This window comes from Canis lupus, chromosome 7, assembly GCF_011100685.1.
Source record: "Canis lupus familiaris isolate Mischka breed German Shepherd chromosome 7, alternate assembly UU_Cfam_GSD_1.0, whole genome shotgun sequence".
In the NCBI taxonomy this organism is placed as follows: Eukaryota; Metazoa; Chordata; class Mammalia; order Carnivora; family Canidae; genus Canis; species Canis lupus.
In genome coordinates, this window is record NC_049228.1 from 69,560,921 (window position 1) to 69,578,054 (window position 17,134).

General features: G+C 36.8%; 1 protein-coding gene across 6 annotated transcripts in view; it reads left to right on the forward strand.

Moving 5' to 3' along the window:
- SMCHD1 (structural maintenance of chromosomes flexible hinge domain containing 1) overlaps window positions 1–6,217 on the forward strand; it is a 146,299-nt gene extending 140,082 nt beyond the window's left edge. For 2 of the 6 annotated variants that reach the window (XR_005362603.1, XM_038543712.1), the window contains one exon: window positions 3,209–4,715. Coding sequence is in view for 3 of the 6 variants with exons in the window: in XM_038543712.1 (XP_038399640.1) it covers window positions 3,209–3,233 (25 nt within the window). In the remaining 3 variants the exon portion in view is untranslated. Of the gene's footprint in view, window positions 1–3,208; window positions 4,716–6,054 lie in introns of those variants that run through there. The other 4 variants (XR_005362604.1, XR_005362605.1, XM_038543713.1 and 1 more) reach the window with 4 other exon arrangements.
- The last annotated feature ends 10,917 nt before the right edge of the window (window positions 6,218–17,134 follow it).

A 17,134-nucleotide genomic window follows, 5' to 3' on the forward strand; every position in this document is an offset into this window, starting at 1 on the left:
CTTGATCTTAAAACCCTAAGATCATGACCTGAGCCGAAACCAAGAGATGGACTCAACTGAATGAGCTACCCAGGAGCCACCTGCCTTCACGTTTGATTGAAGTTTTCTGGGGATAACAAGAAACAAGTCTAGAGTATACCAAAAGAGAAGGGACGGGGAAATAGTCTGGAGACAGTGGGAGACGGTCTGCCTGCCTGATGGAACTCAGGAACACAATAGAGTGAATGGGAGCAAAATGAAAAAGGAGAGGAAACCACAGCCTAGAATATGCCAGATTTTCAAAACAAACGTTGATTTCCTTGTTTCTAGGAATCAAAGATACCACCACAAAGTTAGACAATAGTAATTAATTAAATTTTGGGATATTGGCTTCAGGTATAGTTGGTGGCACCCTTAGACACTTATCTAATGCTGGCACCTAGGGAGCTAGCAGCCTGATAGTTGGCTCTCCAGCCATGCACTTATAAAGCAGAGCCTGCTGGCTCTTGGACTCTGCTCTGCCCTGTCCCACCTAAAGTTTCCACTCAGAGGAACTTGATGGAAAAATAGTTACGATTTTTGTTAACAGGAGAAAAAATCCAGGCCAGAAGCATTCTTTTTCTTAAATGTAATTATACAGCCAAGAAACATGCATATGAGAGAGTCAACATGTGAGAGAAAATCCAAGATAAATAGTAAAACCAACCCTGGAAGCTGATTCAACTGAACTTAAAATTTTTAATTCCTACTTAGATTTTCAGGAGTCCTATTAACGAAACTCAGAGTGTATTATTAGAGACAGCCAGGATAAGATCACAGATTACAAATACTATTGCTGAAATAAAAATTTCAGAAGACTAAAGTCAAACTTCCCAGAAAAATAGAAAAAAAATATATGAAGGAAACATAGGGAACCAATTCTGTTCAGAATCCTAGAAAGAAGAAAATGGAGAAGTAAAAAATACGTGGAAGATATTTTCCCAGGGATAAATTAAAGGGTCCACTGAAAGCCCAGCACAATGACTGACAAAAGATGTGCCAAAATATGTTTCATAATACAGTTTTAGAATACCAAGGAAAAGGGGAGGAGTGTAAATGTTTCCAGAGAGCAAAACAGAACCATATTGGCTACACAACTTTTGACACAGGAAGTAGACACAAAAAATTCACCATTTTTGTTTAGCTTTGTGGTGGCAGGGTTACAAGTTTTAGGTTGGGGGTGCCTGAGTGCCTCTGTTGGTTAAGCAGCTAATTCTTGGTTTCTGCTCAGGTCATGATCTTATGGGTCATGGGATCAAACCCCACATTGGGTTCTATACACAATGAGGAGTCTGCTTAAGAATTCTCTCCCTTTGTGCTTCCCTCTACTTGTGATCTCTACTTGTGCTCTCTCTCTCAAATAATATTTAAAAAGAAAAGTTTTAGGTTGAAAATTTGGTACATTCTATCTCATGGCTTTCTCCCCCTTTGCATACTATTTATATTTGGGAGATTTAAAATCAGTTTAAATCTCCATTAAAAAATTTGTTTTTAAGAATTATTTTTATTTACTTTAGAGCACAAGTAGGGGAAAGGCAGAGGGAGAGAATCTCAAGCAGACTCCTCAGTGAGCCAGAGGTAGGGCTTAACAGACTGAACCAACCACCCAGGCACCCCTAAAATTTAAATTAAGATTTAATTAGTAGTTTCCTCATCCTTAATCTCTACTAGTTCTCCATAGATCTTGAACTAATAATTCTTGTACAGTCTCGAGCATTTGAAATAAAAGTATCTTGGGGTACCTGGGTGGCCTAGTTGGTTAACCATTCTACTCTTGATTTCAGCTTAGGTCATGATCTCAGGGTCGTGAGATCGAGCCCCGTGTCAAGCTCTGACACCTGGAGCCTGATTAAGATTCTCTCCCTCACCTTCCACTCACTCTCTCTCTCTCACACACACACACACACACACACACACAAGAAATGAAAGTATCTTACAGTGTTAAAATGCTGATATAGTTCATCCCTACAATTGGGAACAAATATTAAGTAGTAAACAGCAAGCAGCATGACTTTGTATTTATATGTTTTATTTTTGTTTGTATAGGCATATACTACTATGTGTAAACTGAGATTGTATACCATGTTTCATCAACTCTAAGAGGATATTATAAAAATCACCATTTCATGAAACATTAAAAAAAAACTTTAGATTAACTCATGACATTAAAAGGTAGAGTTCAAAGATGTTAAATGTGGGGGAAAAAATGTGGATCTTGGAATCCACAAAATTTGCTTAGCAGTGGATGATTCTCTGCAGTAGATTCAATAGAGGCTTTAGTTTTCTAATTGATTTTCTACTCATAGAGTAAAAATTAGCTGTTTATCAAAAACGTGTCTTCTATTTGGAGATGGCAGATCAGGGAACTTTCATTAGAAAATTATTTAGATACATCTGACTGTTATCTGAATATATATATGTGTATACATATATATGTATTATCTATATATAATTAGATTATATAGATATAATTATATATATGATTAATATATATCTGACTATACACATACACACATCGTGTTCATCTCTATATGATGGATCTATATGGATCTATATGGATGTTTTTAAATACTTGTCCTTATTTTGTGACTTTCTGTAATCACTATAATTCTTGTTTACTTTTAAAGTAGTAATTTCATGTAAGAAAAGGGGAAAAGAAAAATGAAAAAAAAAAAAAGAAAAATGAAACTTCAGTTTTGGGGTCTAAGATACACCATTCCAAAGAACTGTGGTACGAATTGCTTAACCTTTATTCTATGTGTTAAGTGCTGCTTTTATTTTGAGGATCTCTCTCTCTCTCCCTCTCTCTTTGGCATACATGTGACAGAAGTAATTATATACAAAGATTTAATTAAATATGTTTATACTAGGGTGTCTGGGGTGGCTCAGTGAGTTAAACATCTGCCTTCAGCTCAAGTCATCCCAGGAATCTGGGATCAAGTCCTGCATCAGGTTCCCTGCTCCATGGGGAACCTGCATCATCTTCTCCCACTGCCTGCCACTCCCTCTGCTTGTGCTCACTCTCTCTCTGTCAAATAAGTAAATAAAATTTTAAAAATAAATATGTTTAAATCAAGAATTATCTAATTAATGGAACATAGTTCCATTTGGTATTTAACCATCTAGTTCTGCTGAGGGAGTTTAGGAAAACTATGGTACATAAAATTTATTTTTTTTCCACATTGACCAGGATTATAACCAAATCAGATGTGTGAACAATTACAGAGAAGAGGAGGCCATTGGTCTCATGAAGAATGCTCTGCCTTCTGCAGCTCTGTTTCAGAAGACCGAGAGGGTGACTTACCGGACTGAGTATTTCTGGGGACAATACGATTATCTGGGCATGCGTTTCCATGTCAATTCAAATGGGACTGGAAACAGCCCTTCAATTTTATGAATCTCACGGGACAGTATGGATTTACTGGAATTATTCCAGTCATCATGCCCTTTGGTTGCAAATGTATCAGAGGAAAATGTGCAAACATTGCAGTGACTGTAAAACTGGCACATGGCATTTATTAATCCTGAAGAAAAGCATATGTACTATTTTTCAGTATGATTATCATGGATATGCTAGAACTATTTCTTGAAAACAAACCTTTTTATTGCTTCTGTGTGAATTTATTTAACAAAACTTTTTTGTCTGTTGTGTTTAAGGAAAGTTCTAGAGGTTAAGTATTTAAATGTAAATATGTGAGGAAACTCTTAATGAAGAATTCAGAATAAAAATAGAAAAAGCACAGGTATCTGGAAATTCAAATGTTGAGATACAGGGAGGAAAAATTGATGAGTGAATTTGTGACAGCAGTAGCATTTTAAATTTCTAAAGACTTATTCTGTATATATATATATATATATATAAAATATGCAGCAGCAGCAATTTTTTAAAGTATTGTTTGACTTTATTAATACTAGATGATATAGTCTCAGCCTTAATTCTACATTTTCATTATTTTGTAATTTTTTATTACTATTTTTAAAGGGTTACAGAAGTCGTACACTCCCACATTAATAATAGTCTGCTAGAAAGTTGCTGCAAAAATGTTAAAATTCTGTGTTAATTCAAGCTAATGTATGTCAATATATATGTTTTTGTGTAAGTCCAGGACTATTGGTTTGTGAACTTATTTTGTAAGGAAATGCTTTTGGTACAGTTTTGTGTCCCAGGAAATGTGTGTGTTTTTAATCCTTTCTGAATATACAGTGAGGTTAATAAAAAGGATTGTTTCTTCCCTATTAAATACATAAGTGTTTTCCTTTTTTAACATTGAAAGCTCTCTAAAAGTTACTTGGTAAAAACTATTACAATATTGATTTATCTTTATAACTGGAAGTCATTTAACTTTTGTTGAAGAAGGAAATAAATTGGCAATAATCTAGCTAAAGGAAAGAATAGATTCCTTTTAAATGACACTTTCTTACTAGTTAAATGTTAGTGCTAAAAAAAGAGTTCCAAAAAAAAGAGTTCCATCTTTCAAATTGTTTATACTTTTTACTATATGACTTATTTACAATCATTATGAAATGGGTGAGATTGTTATATTTTTAGTATGTAATTTTCTAATTATACTTGTTAGTAAAATGTTTGCATTTATATCCTTTTTATACTGTCAGAATGTCTTCAGTTCTGTCAGCTAAACATTTTCATGAAATCATCTCTTCCTCTTCATGACTGTGTAATTACATTTGTGAAATTATACGTGTTAATTTTTATTTGCATGCCTGTTGAACACTTTGTATTTCTTTTGACCTCAAAAAGAGATTGCTACTTTTCATTAACACATATAAGTTTAAATTTAGGAATAGAGAGATAGCAACATTAAAATTCATTGTAGGACATTTGGCCTTAAAATACTAATTATCGGGCAGCCGGGGTGCCTCATGGGTTTAGCGCCGCCTTCACCCCAGGGCGTGATCCTGGAGACCCAGGGTCAAGTCCCTCGTCGGGCTCCCTGCATAGAGCCTGTTTCTCCCTCTGCCTGTGTCTCTGCCCCTCTCTCTCTCTCTCTCTCTGTCTCTCATGAATAAATAAATAAAATCTTTAAAAAACAAATACTAAGTATCTTAAACATAAGGTCGTTTCTCCAAATCTGGCTTTGTGCAAGCAGTTATTTCGTTTACAGATGCATCAATAACCTAAGTGTCTGAAAATATCTTAATTCCCTTTTGGAGAGTGATTAAATTGGTGTTAAAGAATCACCTATCCCAGTGATAAGTAATTTATAGTGTAGACAGACATTCATAATATTATGTTAGGAAGCCTAAATTCAAGAAAAAGTCCAATAATATGAAATAGATTCCCAGTATTCTGATTCTTTAAACCATGCTTTAATATAAACAAATGTGGAATAGAAAATATTAGTAATTATATCTCTGCAAAGTACTGTACTTAAATCTTTGCTAATAGCATTTATGTTTACCTTTCTCTTGTGTTTTCTCCCACACTTATTCTTAATTGTTTTTTTTTAAGGTTTTTATTTTTAATTTATTTGTTAATGAGAGACACAGAGAGAGGCGGAGACACAGGGAGAGGGAGAAGCAGGCTCCATGCAGGCAGGCCGATGCGGGACTTGATCCTGGGACCGCGGGATCACGCTCTGGGCTGAAGGCAGATGCTCAATGGCTGAGCCACCGAGGCGTCCCTTAATTCTGTTTTTAATTTTCGAAAAAAATAGAAAATTGCATTTCATTTTTCTACATTTTTATTTTAGAATAAAGAATTATGTACCTTGACTATTTACTTGATATTCCATTTGGGAAGATTTTAATTTTTTATTGGTGTACTTAAATATAATTGGAATTCAGTTTTATGCTTGAAAATAGCAGGATCAAAAACCAATTAGAGTGAGACCATTACACAGGGAGAGGGAGAAGCAGGCTGTGCTAGAAAGCCAGGGAAATCTTGTAGATATGAGTTCTGTGATATATTTAGTGGTAAGTGGTTAGCAAATTTAGTGAAAAAATTTATTTCCATGCTTGTATAAACCAGAAGTTGGTTTTGATTTGTTAGACTTCTTACATATTTCTCCTCTTCAGTAGTTTTGCAGAGTGAATTACTTCTTGGAAGAACTGACAAGTCAACCATGGATCCCTTTGTCAACTATAATGATATAATGAAAAGTCAGAAGAATCCTAAAGAAAACAATCAGATCTGTTGAAAAAGAATAATAAATTGAGCTCTGGCTACATTTGTATGAAATAGGTGCTAATTGCATAATGTTTTATATAGTAGAATTTAGATTATTCTAAATAATAATGGATGGTTAGAATGGTTGTCTAGAATGGAGTGCCATTTTCATAAGACATTTATAAATATGATTACTGAGATGCTTCAAAATATAAAACAAAAAAATTGGCCTTAGTTTGAAATACAAAATAATTTTTATTGCAGAATTTATGAATTCATTAATTTAGCAAATACTTATATCTGCTATTTTGCAAACTAGTGTGTCTGACCTGTGGCCAAAGATAATTGCTATCAATGAGTAACATGCTGAATAAAACATTTACATGTATATTATTTACAGAAGACACAGTACATTAAAAACATTTAAAAGATGGAAAAGGATACATCATGCAAATAGGAATCAGCAAATTTGGAGTTAGATCAATACACAAAATCAACTTAGAAGCATGTTATTAGAGATAATGAGAGACACATATTGTTTGTTTTTTTTAAGATTTTATTCATGAGAGACAGAGGCAGAGACAAAGCCAGGGAGAGAAGCAGGCTCCCTGCAGGAAGCCCAATGCAAGACTCGATCCCAGGGCCCCAGGATCACGACCTGAGCCAAAGGCAGACGCTCAACCACTGAGCTACTCAGGTGCCTGAAAGAGGGACATTGTATAATAATAAAAGGGTGAATCCATCAGGAAGATATAACAATTCTAAATGTACATGTATCTAATGACAGTACCAAAATACGTGAAGCACAAACTGACAGAAATGATGAAAAGACAATTCAGCCATAACAGATGGAGACTGTATGCCCTGTTTTCAGTTAGGGATAAAACAGCTATACCAAACACAATAGAAGACTTGAACACTATAAACCAACTAGACTTAATAGACATATAGAACATAGCACCTAATAACAATGTACATTCTTCTCAAGCACACAAGGAATATTTCTCATGATAGATCATAGACTAAAACATAAAACCTTTAAAAATTTAAAAGGACAAATAATACAAAGTATGTTCTCTGATCACAAGGCAATCAAAGTTGAAATAGATAATGGAAAACTGGGAAACTCACAAATAGATGGAGATTAAGGAACTAGATAACCAATGGATCAGAAAAGAAATTTAAAATTTCACAAAATATTTTGAGATGAGTGAAAACATACAACATATCAATTTATGGGATGCAGCTAAAGCAGTGCTTAGAGGGTAACTTAGAGCTGTAAATGACCAAGAAAAAATCTCAATAACCTGATCTTTTACCTTTAAAACTAAACCTAAGTAAGCAGGAAGAAATAGAGGTTAGGGTGGAAGTGAATAGAATGAAATAAAGACTAGAAATACAAGGGAAAAAAGTAATGAAACCAGAAGTTGTTTCTTTGAAAAGATAAAAATGAGATAACTTAGATGAAATTCCTGGAAAGACACAAGCTATTGGAACTGACTCAAGAACAAATAGACAACTGAATAGACCTATAACAAGTGTCAAGATTGAATCTGTAATAAAAACACAAAAGCCAAGGCCCAAATGGATTTACCACAATTCTGCCGAACATTTAAAAGATTAATGCCAATGCTTTTTGTTGTAGATCATATGCTATTTAATAAAAGAAATAATGAAGTTGTTTCCTTCTTCAGCATTTTCTTTAAGAGAAAAATCTTGAAATTTATAGGGATTTCTGATGTCAGAAAAACATGAAATGTAAGATTACTTAACAATTTGCATGTCTTAGTTCATGGCAGTCAGCATATGTACAATTATAATTTGCATTCCAGTTACTCAGACTGAGATATCCTTCCTCAGGTTAAATATAGTGTGAATAGGAGATCTCTTCTAAAAAGTAAGATGGAGTCTGTAGAATGGCCTCACTGAATTGGTAAGTTAGCTTTCTCCAGATTTTGGTGATTTCCCCAGTTCTTCCATGATTTCTCAGTGTTCTAGCCATCTTCTGGTAAGTCATGGTCTTCTGGTTGCCTTTTCTTTTCCCTCAAAGTTGGGCAAGTTTTTCTTTGTTTTTGTTTTTTAAGTAATTTCTACCCGCAGTGTGTGGCTCAAACTCATGACCCTCAAGATCAAGAGTGGCATGCTCTTCTGACTGATCCACCCAGGTGCCCCCCTTCCTTTTTTTTTGTTGTTGTTAAGATTTTATTTATTCATGAGAGAGAGAGAGGCAGAGACATAGGCAGAGGGAGAAGCAGGCTCCGTGCAGGGAGCCTGACGTGGGACTCCATCGATCCCTGGTCTCCAGGATCACACCCTGAGCCGAAGGCAGCACTAAAGCGCTGAGCCACCCAGGCTGCCCCCTTTGTTTTTTGATACAAACTGACAGATGCCTTTGATTTTATCTACCCACTGAATAGAGGATGCCACTTCAGGATTACACAGAATCATGAAGATATTCAAACAGTTGGAGCTTCTTCCTGTCTTTGCTTCCCTTTTGCTGGAAAACAATAGGTTGTACTAGCTGGTTTTCAGTAATGTTCAGTGGACAATAGGATCCAACGGTACATTAAAAGAATTATTCGCCATGACCAAGTGGGATTTATACCTGGGCTGCAAGGGTGGTTCAACATCCCCAAATCAATCAATGTGATACACTACATTAATGAAATAAAGGACAAGAACCATCTGATCCTCTCAATAGATGCAGAAAAAGCACTTGACAAAACAGCATTCTTTCTTGCTTAAAACTCCTCACAGTATAATTAAATATAATAAAATGATAGTTGATCCAAAACCCAAAAGATTCAACCCCAAAATTGCTAGAACTACAAGAATTCAGCAAAGTGGGAGGATATAAAATCTATGCCCAGAAATCAATTATATTTCGATACACTAACAATGAAACAGAAGAAAGAGAAATTAAGGAGTCAGGCCCATTTGTAATTGCACTCTAAACCATAAGATACCTAGGAATAAACCTAACCAAAGAGGCAGGATCTGTACTCAGAAAACTATAGAGCACTCATGAAAGAAATTGAGGAAGCAACAAAGAAATGAGAAAATGTTGCATACTCATGGAAGAACAAATATTGTTAAAATCTATGCTTCCCAGAGCAATCTATACTACTCAGTGCAATCCCTATCAAAATACCACCAGCTTTTTTCACAGAGCTGGAACAAATAATCCTAAAATTTGTATGGAACCACAAAAGACCCCAAATAGACAAGAATGTTGAAAACGAACACGAAAGCTAGGGGCTTCACAGTTCCGGACTTCAAGCTGTATTGCGAAGCTGTGATCATCCAGACAAGTATGGTACTGGCACAAAAACACGTAGATCAATGCAACAGAATTGAGAACCCAGAAATAGACCCTCAACTCTAGGGTCACTAATCTTCAACAAAGCAGGAAAGAATATCCAATGGAAAAAAGATAGTCTCTTTCACAAATGGTGTTGGGAAAATTGGACAGCCACATGCAGAAGAATGAAACGACCATCTTACACCATACACAAAAATAGACTCAAAATGGAGGAAAGAGCTAAATGTGAGACCAGAATCTATCAAAATCCTAGAGGAGAACACAGGTGGCAACCTCTTGCTAGACACATCTCCAAAGGCCAGGGAAACAAAAGCAAAAATCAACTATTGGGACCTCATCAAGATAAAAAGCTTTTGCACAACAAAGGAAACAGTCAACAAAATCAAAAGACAACTGACAGAATGGGAGAAGATGTTTGCAAATGACAGATGAAGGGCTAGTATCCAAAATGTATAAAGAAGTTATCAAACTCAACACCCAAAGAACAAATAATCCAATCAAGAGATGGGTAGAAGACATGAACAGATATTTTTCCGTAGAAGACATACAGATAGCCAACAGACCCATGTAAAGATGCTCAATATCACTCAGCATCAGGGAAATAAAAACCACAATGAGATACCACCTCACTTCAGTCAGAATGGCTAAAATTAACCAATCAGGAAACAACAGATGTTGGCAAGGATGTGGACAAAGGCAAGAACCCTCTTACACTGTACGTGGGAATACAAGCTGCTGCAGCCACTCTGGAAGTTCCTCAAAGAGTTGAAAATAGAGCTACCCTACAACCCAGCCATTGCACTACTGGGTATTTACCCCAAAGATACAAATGTAGTGATCTAAAAGGGAACCTACACCCCGATGTTTAGAGCAACAATGTCCACAATAGCCAAACTATGGAAAGAGCCCAGATGTCCATAGATAGATGAATAAATAAAGAAGATGTGATACACACACACACACACACACACACACACACACACACAATGGACTACTAAGCCATTAAAAAATGGAATCTTGCCATTTGCAATGACATGGATGGAACTAAAGGGTATTATGCTAAGTGAAGTAAGTCAATCAGAGAAAGACGATTATACTATCTCACTCATATGTGGAATTTAAGAAACAAAACAGAGAATCATAGTGGAAGATAGGGAAAAATAAGACGAAATCAGAGAGGAGACAAACCATAAGAGACTCTTAATCATAGGAAACAAACTGAGGATTGCTGGAGGGGGAGGTGGGGGGATGGGGAAGCTAGGTGATGGACATTAAGGAGGGCATATGAGGTAATAAGCACTAGGTATCATATGAGATTGATGAATCACTGCTACCTCTGAAACCAATAATACATTATATGTTCATTAATTGAATTTAAATGAAAAAATATTTTTAAAAATTCCTACAGCTCAATAACAAAAAGCAACCTGATTAAAAAATGGACAGAGGCTCTGTATAGACATTTTCCCAGAGAAAACATACAGATGCACAACAGGCACGTGAAAAGGTGCTCAATAACATTAATCATCAGAGAAATGCAAATCCAAACCATGATGAGATATCACCTCACACCTGTCACAATGACAGTTTTAAATCAACCCTAAAAAAGGGAATTTAAAGATATAATAATCCTTTTTAAAAAGTAGTGGAAGTGGCACCTGGGTGGCCCTGTTGGTTAAGCTTCTGCCTTTGGCTCAGGTCATGATCCCAGAGTCCTGAGATTGAGCCCCACATCAGGCTTCCTGCTCAGCTGAGAACCTGCTTCTCCCTCTCCCTGTGCCCCTCCCTTCTGCTAATGAACTCTTTCTCTGCCAAATAAAATCTTCTTTAAAAAGATAAAAATAACAAAAGGTAGTGGAAAATCTAAATTTGGGAATAAACTGAATAAATAATAGAAAAGAGAAAATGAAGAGAAAAATCCTAAAGCAATACGAGATGGAATAAGGTGATTTAATGACATCTTGCCATCACAGTTGGTCAGGAGTCCAGAGATCATGAGGATAAGTCCTGCTCTCAGAGCCAAGCCCTCCCCAGAATAGTGTATTTTTGACTCTTTGAATAAACAGTCAAAAAATATTTTAACAAGTATGTCGAATATGTTTTGAGCCTCAATATTAGTAAAGAATGGAGTTGGGCTATTTTTTAAGATTTTATTTATTTGAGAGAGGGAGATCACAGAGGGAAAGGAAGTGAACACAGAGGGAGAGGGAGAAGCAGACTCCCCACTGAGCAGAGGGCCCGATGCAGGACTCCATCCCAGTACCCTGGGATCATGACCTGAGCCAAAGGTAGATACTTAACCAACTGAGCCACCCAGGCATCCTGGAGTCAGACTTACAGAGTTTTCCAGACATAGACAAATGCACCATGATATTCTTAAACATTTCTGTCTCAAAGAAGCACCCAAAGCTTTTTTTCAGGATGATTTAAAGGATACAGATCCCCATTTTGCTAGGTATGCTTTTTAAAAGATTCCTCCTTATTCTGAAATGTATATATCTATTTTACATTATATTATAGATTTTATTTTTATCAATATATGTGAGAAATGAAGCAAACATCCACTTAATAACTAAATACCTACAAGAGCTAAATGGCTGTCAGGAACAAGAATGCTGCTCCAGAGGCTCTCATGTGCCCTTCTGATCTCCCTCTCTGGAAGAAACCATTATCCTGCTTTGTTTCTCTCTTCCTTATCTTTATAATTTTATCACATAGTATGTATCCCCAAACAACATGGTTAAGTTTTGGCATTTTTTTGAACTTTAAATTTTTAAAATCATACTTTAATGGAATAGCCTCTCTAACTTGCTTCTTTCAGCTAAAATGTTTGTGAAAGGGGCAGCCCAGGTGGCTCAGCGGTTTAGCGCTACCTTCAGCCCAGGGCCTGATCCTGGAGACCCCAGATCAAGTCCCACGTCGGGCTCCCTGCATGAAGCCTGCTTATCCCTCTGCCTGTGTTTCTGCCTCTCTCTCTCTCTCTCTCTCTCTCTGTCGCTCATGAATAAATAAATAAAATCTTTAAAAAATAAAATGTTTGTGAAATTCATCCACATTGATGTGTGTATCAGCAATTCATCCATGTTCATTGCTGTATGGTATTCTATCATAACATATTGTATATATACCACAATTTATTCATTTTACTTTAATGAACACTTGAGTTGTGTCCTGTTTCTGTTAGAAACAATAATCCTTAGAACATTTTAATATGTTTCTCAGTGTGCATGTATAAGATCTTGTCTAATTTCTATATCTAGGGGTGTGATTGATGGGTTTGAGGGTGTGTGGACTGTTCCACATACCAGATCTGTTTTTCCAAACTGTTTTTGGAAAATCCATTCCAATCTATACTGTTTTTCCAAAGCAGTTGTACCAGTATACACTCCCAACAGCAGTATAAGAGAGTTTGTCTGCATTCACCATAAATAGTGCTTGGTTTTTTTATTACATTTTTTTAATTTAAATTCAATTTGCCTACATATAGTATAACACCTAGTGCTCATCCCATCAAGTGCCCTCCTCAGTGCCTGTCACCCAGTTACCCCATCCTCCCCCCCAAATAGTGCTTATTGTTAGAATTTAAAATTTTTGTCAAACTGGTAGTAAGTAATGGAATCTCCATCTTAGATATTAATTAGGTATTAATTTGCATCTCCATGATATTAATGAGGTCGAGCATATTTTTATTGACCATTTGAGTTTCCTCTTTCGTGAAGTGCAGATTCTAATCTTTTGTCCATTCTTCTGTTGGATTGTCTTTTTCTTATTAATTTTTTGTTGATTTGTTAAATTCTTTTTTTTTCAGATTTATTTATTTATTTATGAGAGACATACAGAGAGAGGCAGAGACATAGGCAGAGGGAGAAGCAGGCTCCCTGTGGGGAGCCTGATGTGGGACTAGATCCGTAGACCTGGGATCATGACCTGAGCCAAAGCCAGACGCTCAATCACTGAGCCACCCAGGTGCCCCATATCCCTTCTTTATGTTGGAAACATATGAGATATATGTTGCAAACATGTGAGAGGACTTGGAGGTACCCAGGGGAGCTTCAGAGAACAGGTAAAGACTCCAGGGTTGTACAGGTGAAGTTCTGCAGACATGGAGAAAATTCAACACAGAGGGAACAGTTTATGCAAAGATTATATTTGTTTAAGGACCTCCAATCAACATAACTTGGAAAAGGTAAAAAGGAGAAATAACCACTTGCCCTTCCCAGGCAAATTAGATTTACTTCTGGATTTAACATTGTTCGTTTTAATGGGGATGAAACAGATTTGTGTGTTTCTCTAGTTTGGGCTTTCACTCTGCTCATCTCTGATAAAATACAACATATTTTTGAGCAAGGGGGAGGCAGGAAATTAAAGGAAACCATCCTCTAAAAAAATTTTTTTCTTGTTCAGATTTGCTCCCTTACAATTTTTGTATTACCCTGAAGAAGTATTTAAAACTCCAACCTAATGGGATTACTTGATTATTCATAATGAATCTATCCTTCAGAGGACATAATTTATTTGTATTTCCCTGGGTATCATTTAGGATCAGCAGTTCAAAGCCTGAGGTGGATTTTCCTCTTATTTGTTATCTCTACAGTTGACAGATCTTTCTGGCTAAGCAGGGATTTGGCAATGTTGGGTTCTTAATTCCAGCTTTTTAAAAGGAAAGCTAATTCTGAGGTGACATATGTTTGAAACCTCATTTGGCCCCTTATTACCTCATTCATTAGAGGAAGAAGCACTCTGGCTGGAGATCACATGCTGTGGCCCAGTGAGAGGGTGACTCTTATTTTGTTCCCTGACTGACCGGGTCTCAGAGCGGGGTGGAGAAGGCCTGAAAATAGTCATTTCTTGGCTGTGTTGGTCAGGCGGGAGGGCCTCTCTAACATGGGTCCATTACAAAGAGAAACAAGGTCTCTGGAGGTTGGCCTCATCAGTTACCGTGGATATGATGTGAACAGAGTTGGTTAAGGCCCAAGAAAAACTTTAGAGAGGTTTAGATTTATTTGAGTCATTTACATTTGTTAAAAGATAAAACCGAAGTGTACTCTTCTAAGTTTGAGTTTTCAATTTGTTTTCAAGTTAGCATCCCCAGATCCCAGTTCTCTCTCCAATTTAATCCCACTTTCCTCCCTGTGTATAAACCATGTGTGAACTCGGTCAGCTGTCTTATAAAAGTCAGATGTCTGTCTGCTTTCTCTCACTGATTCAATGAATATTATTAAATAAAATGTTATGTGCCAGATACTGTGCCAAGGATAGGGATAAAATATAAGATGAATTAGAAACATTTTTTTTTAATTCAGCAAACATATTCAAACTAATCGATGATGTTGGAAGTCAGAATCAGTGTGACTTTTAGGAAGGATTAATGATTGGAAGGAACCATGAGGGGCCCTGGGGTGCTGGTCATGTTTTGCTTCATGATCTGGGTTCTGGTTACATGGCTGTGTTCACTTCATGAAAATTCATTGAGTCACTTAGGCACTTTTTTATAAGAATGCTATACTTTTGGGCACCTGGGGAGCTTAGTGGGTTAAGGATCTGCCTTTGGCTCAGGTCATGATCCCAGGGTCCTGGGATCCAGCCCCGCATCAGGCTCCTGGCTCAGTGTGCAGCCTACTTCTCCCTCTCCTTCTGCTCCTCCCCCTGCTTGCTCTCTCTCCCGTTCTCGCTCTCTCAAATAAATAAAATCTTTTAAAAAAAGGGAGAGAAAGAGAGAGAGAATGCTATACTTTGGTAAAATTCACAGGAGAAAACCATAATCTACAAATACTTATTTTTAAAAATCCTTTATGAAATTGGAATCCCTAGTACTAAAAGGGAAGATTCTTTTTGGGTTGAAACACATTGGAACTGAGTTCTGATAGTTTTTTTTTTTTTTTTTCTAATGTTCTTCCTATTTTCCCCAGGAATCCTGGCACCACTCTGCCCTCAAACAGTCCTTTGGAAAGCATAACCTCAGAATACTCAGGGAATAAAATATTTTTGTTTATGTATTTTTAAAAGTTAGGGGGAAACATGTAAGGGCATAATAGAAAACCAAGGCACTTTCCTGCTTGATCCCTCAACATTCTCTAAATATGAAACCCTTGTTTTACCTATATTTTGCATTAATCAAAAGATATTAGTAACTTTTATCTGCCCATGGCTTATTATTTATGTTGTTTTAGATTTTTTAACCAATGAATGTTCCAAGATGTCAATAGGACCTAGAAAGAGAGCTGCATTTAAGCAGGCCCTTCCCTGCTCTGCACTACTTAAAAATGCTATGACCAAGCCAGAGCATTTTTTTGGTATTTGTATTTTTATTATTTTATTTTTTTAGATTTTTAATTTAAATTCAATTTGCCAGGCAGCCCAGGTGGCTCAGTGGTTTAGCATCGCCTTCAGTCCAGGGCCTGATCCTGGAGACCCAGAATCGAGTCCCACGTCGGGCTCCCTGCATGGAGCCTGCTTCTCCCTCTGCCTGTGTCTCTGCCTCTCTCTCTCTCTCTCTCTCTCTGTGTGTATGTGTCTCATGAATAAATAAAATCTTAAAAAAAAATTCAATTTGCCAACATACAGTATAACACCCAGTGCTCATCCCATCAAGTGCCTTCCTGAATGCCCATCTCCCAGTTACCCCATCCCCCCATCCACCTCCCCTTCCACAACCCTTTGTCTGTTTCCCAGTTAGGAATCTCATGGTTTGTCTTCCTCTCCAATTTTCCCCCACTCATTTTCCCTCCTTTCCCATATAATCTTTCACTATTTCTTATATTCCCTGTATGAGTGAAACCATACGATGATTGTCCTTCTCCGACTTATTTCACTCAGCATAATACCCCCCAGTTCCATCTACATCGAAGCAAATGGTGGTTATTTGTCCTTTCTGATGCAAGCCAGAGTGTTTAAATAGAATGGAGCACCACAGTGTTCTTACTTAGCTCCTGAGGATGAGTTTAAGAATGATTAAGTCTGAGAAGACAGAGCCAAAGAAAGCTCATGCAAATGTCCACCTTCATCAACCAACTAAACAACCAAGTTTTCAGTGCTTAATCAAGTTTTTTTTTTAATAATATAAAACTACAAAAAGTTTCCAAAATGCACATGAGGCAGTAACAGAAGAATTTGATCCAAGTAAGGTTTTTACTTTAGTTTTGACTTTTGAACACCAATTCTTTCTCATTTTTTGATTTTATTATTTGCATTGACATTTACTAATGTTTTAGTCTCTATAAAGGCTAAACAAAATGTGTCTTTCAGTTCATTTTAGGCCTCTGAGAGTGATCACATAATTTATTGTCCAAACCCAGGCACTTTTGAAGATGAAAAGAGACACTAAAAATCATTAATAGTGTTAACTGATCCACAACAGGACTGGCCTGGGCAAATCAGGACATCTGGTCTCTCTACCTATTGTTATAGATAAGGGAAAAAAGAGAACCAGAATCGTTTTGTTTTGTTTTGTTTTGTTTTCTCTACCAGCCTACACTGTGCCCATTCCTCCTGTTGAGGGCTCCTCAATGCCACCTGGCCTGTCTGCCTCACCTACCCCTTGGTTATGTCTAAGACCACATACCTTAGTCTGGCTACTCTACCAGCTGGATGCATTAGAAACATACCAGGTATAAGGTCACATTAATTGCCCCTTCCTTGCAAGCAATCACATTCATTTTTGATATCAT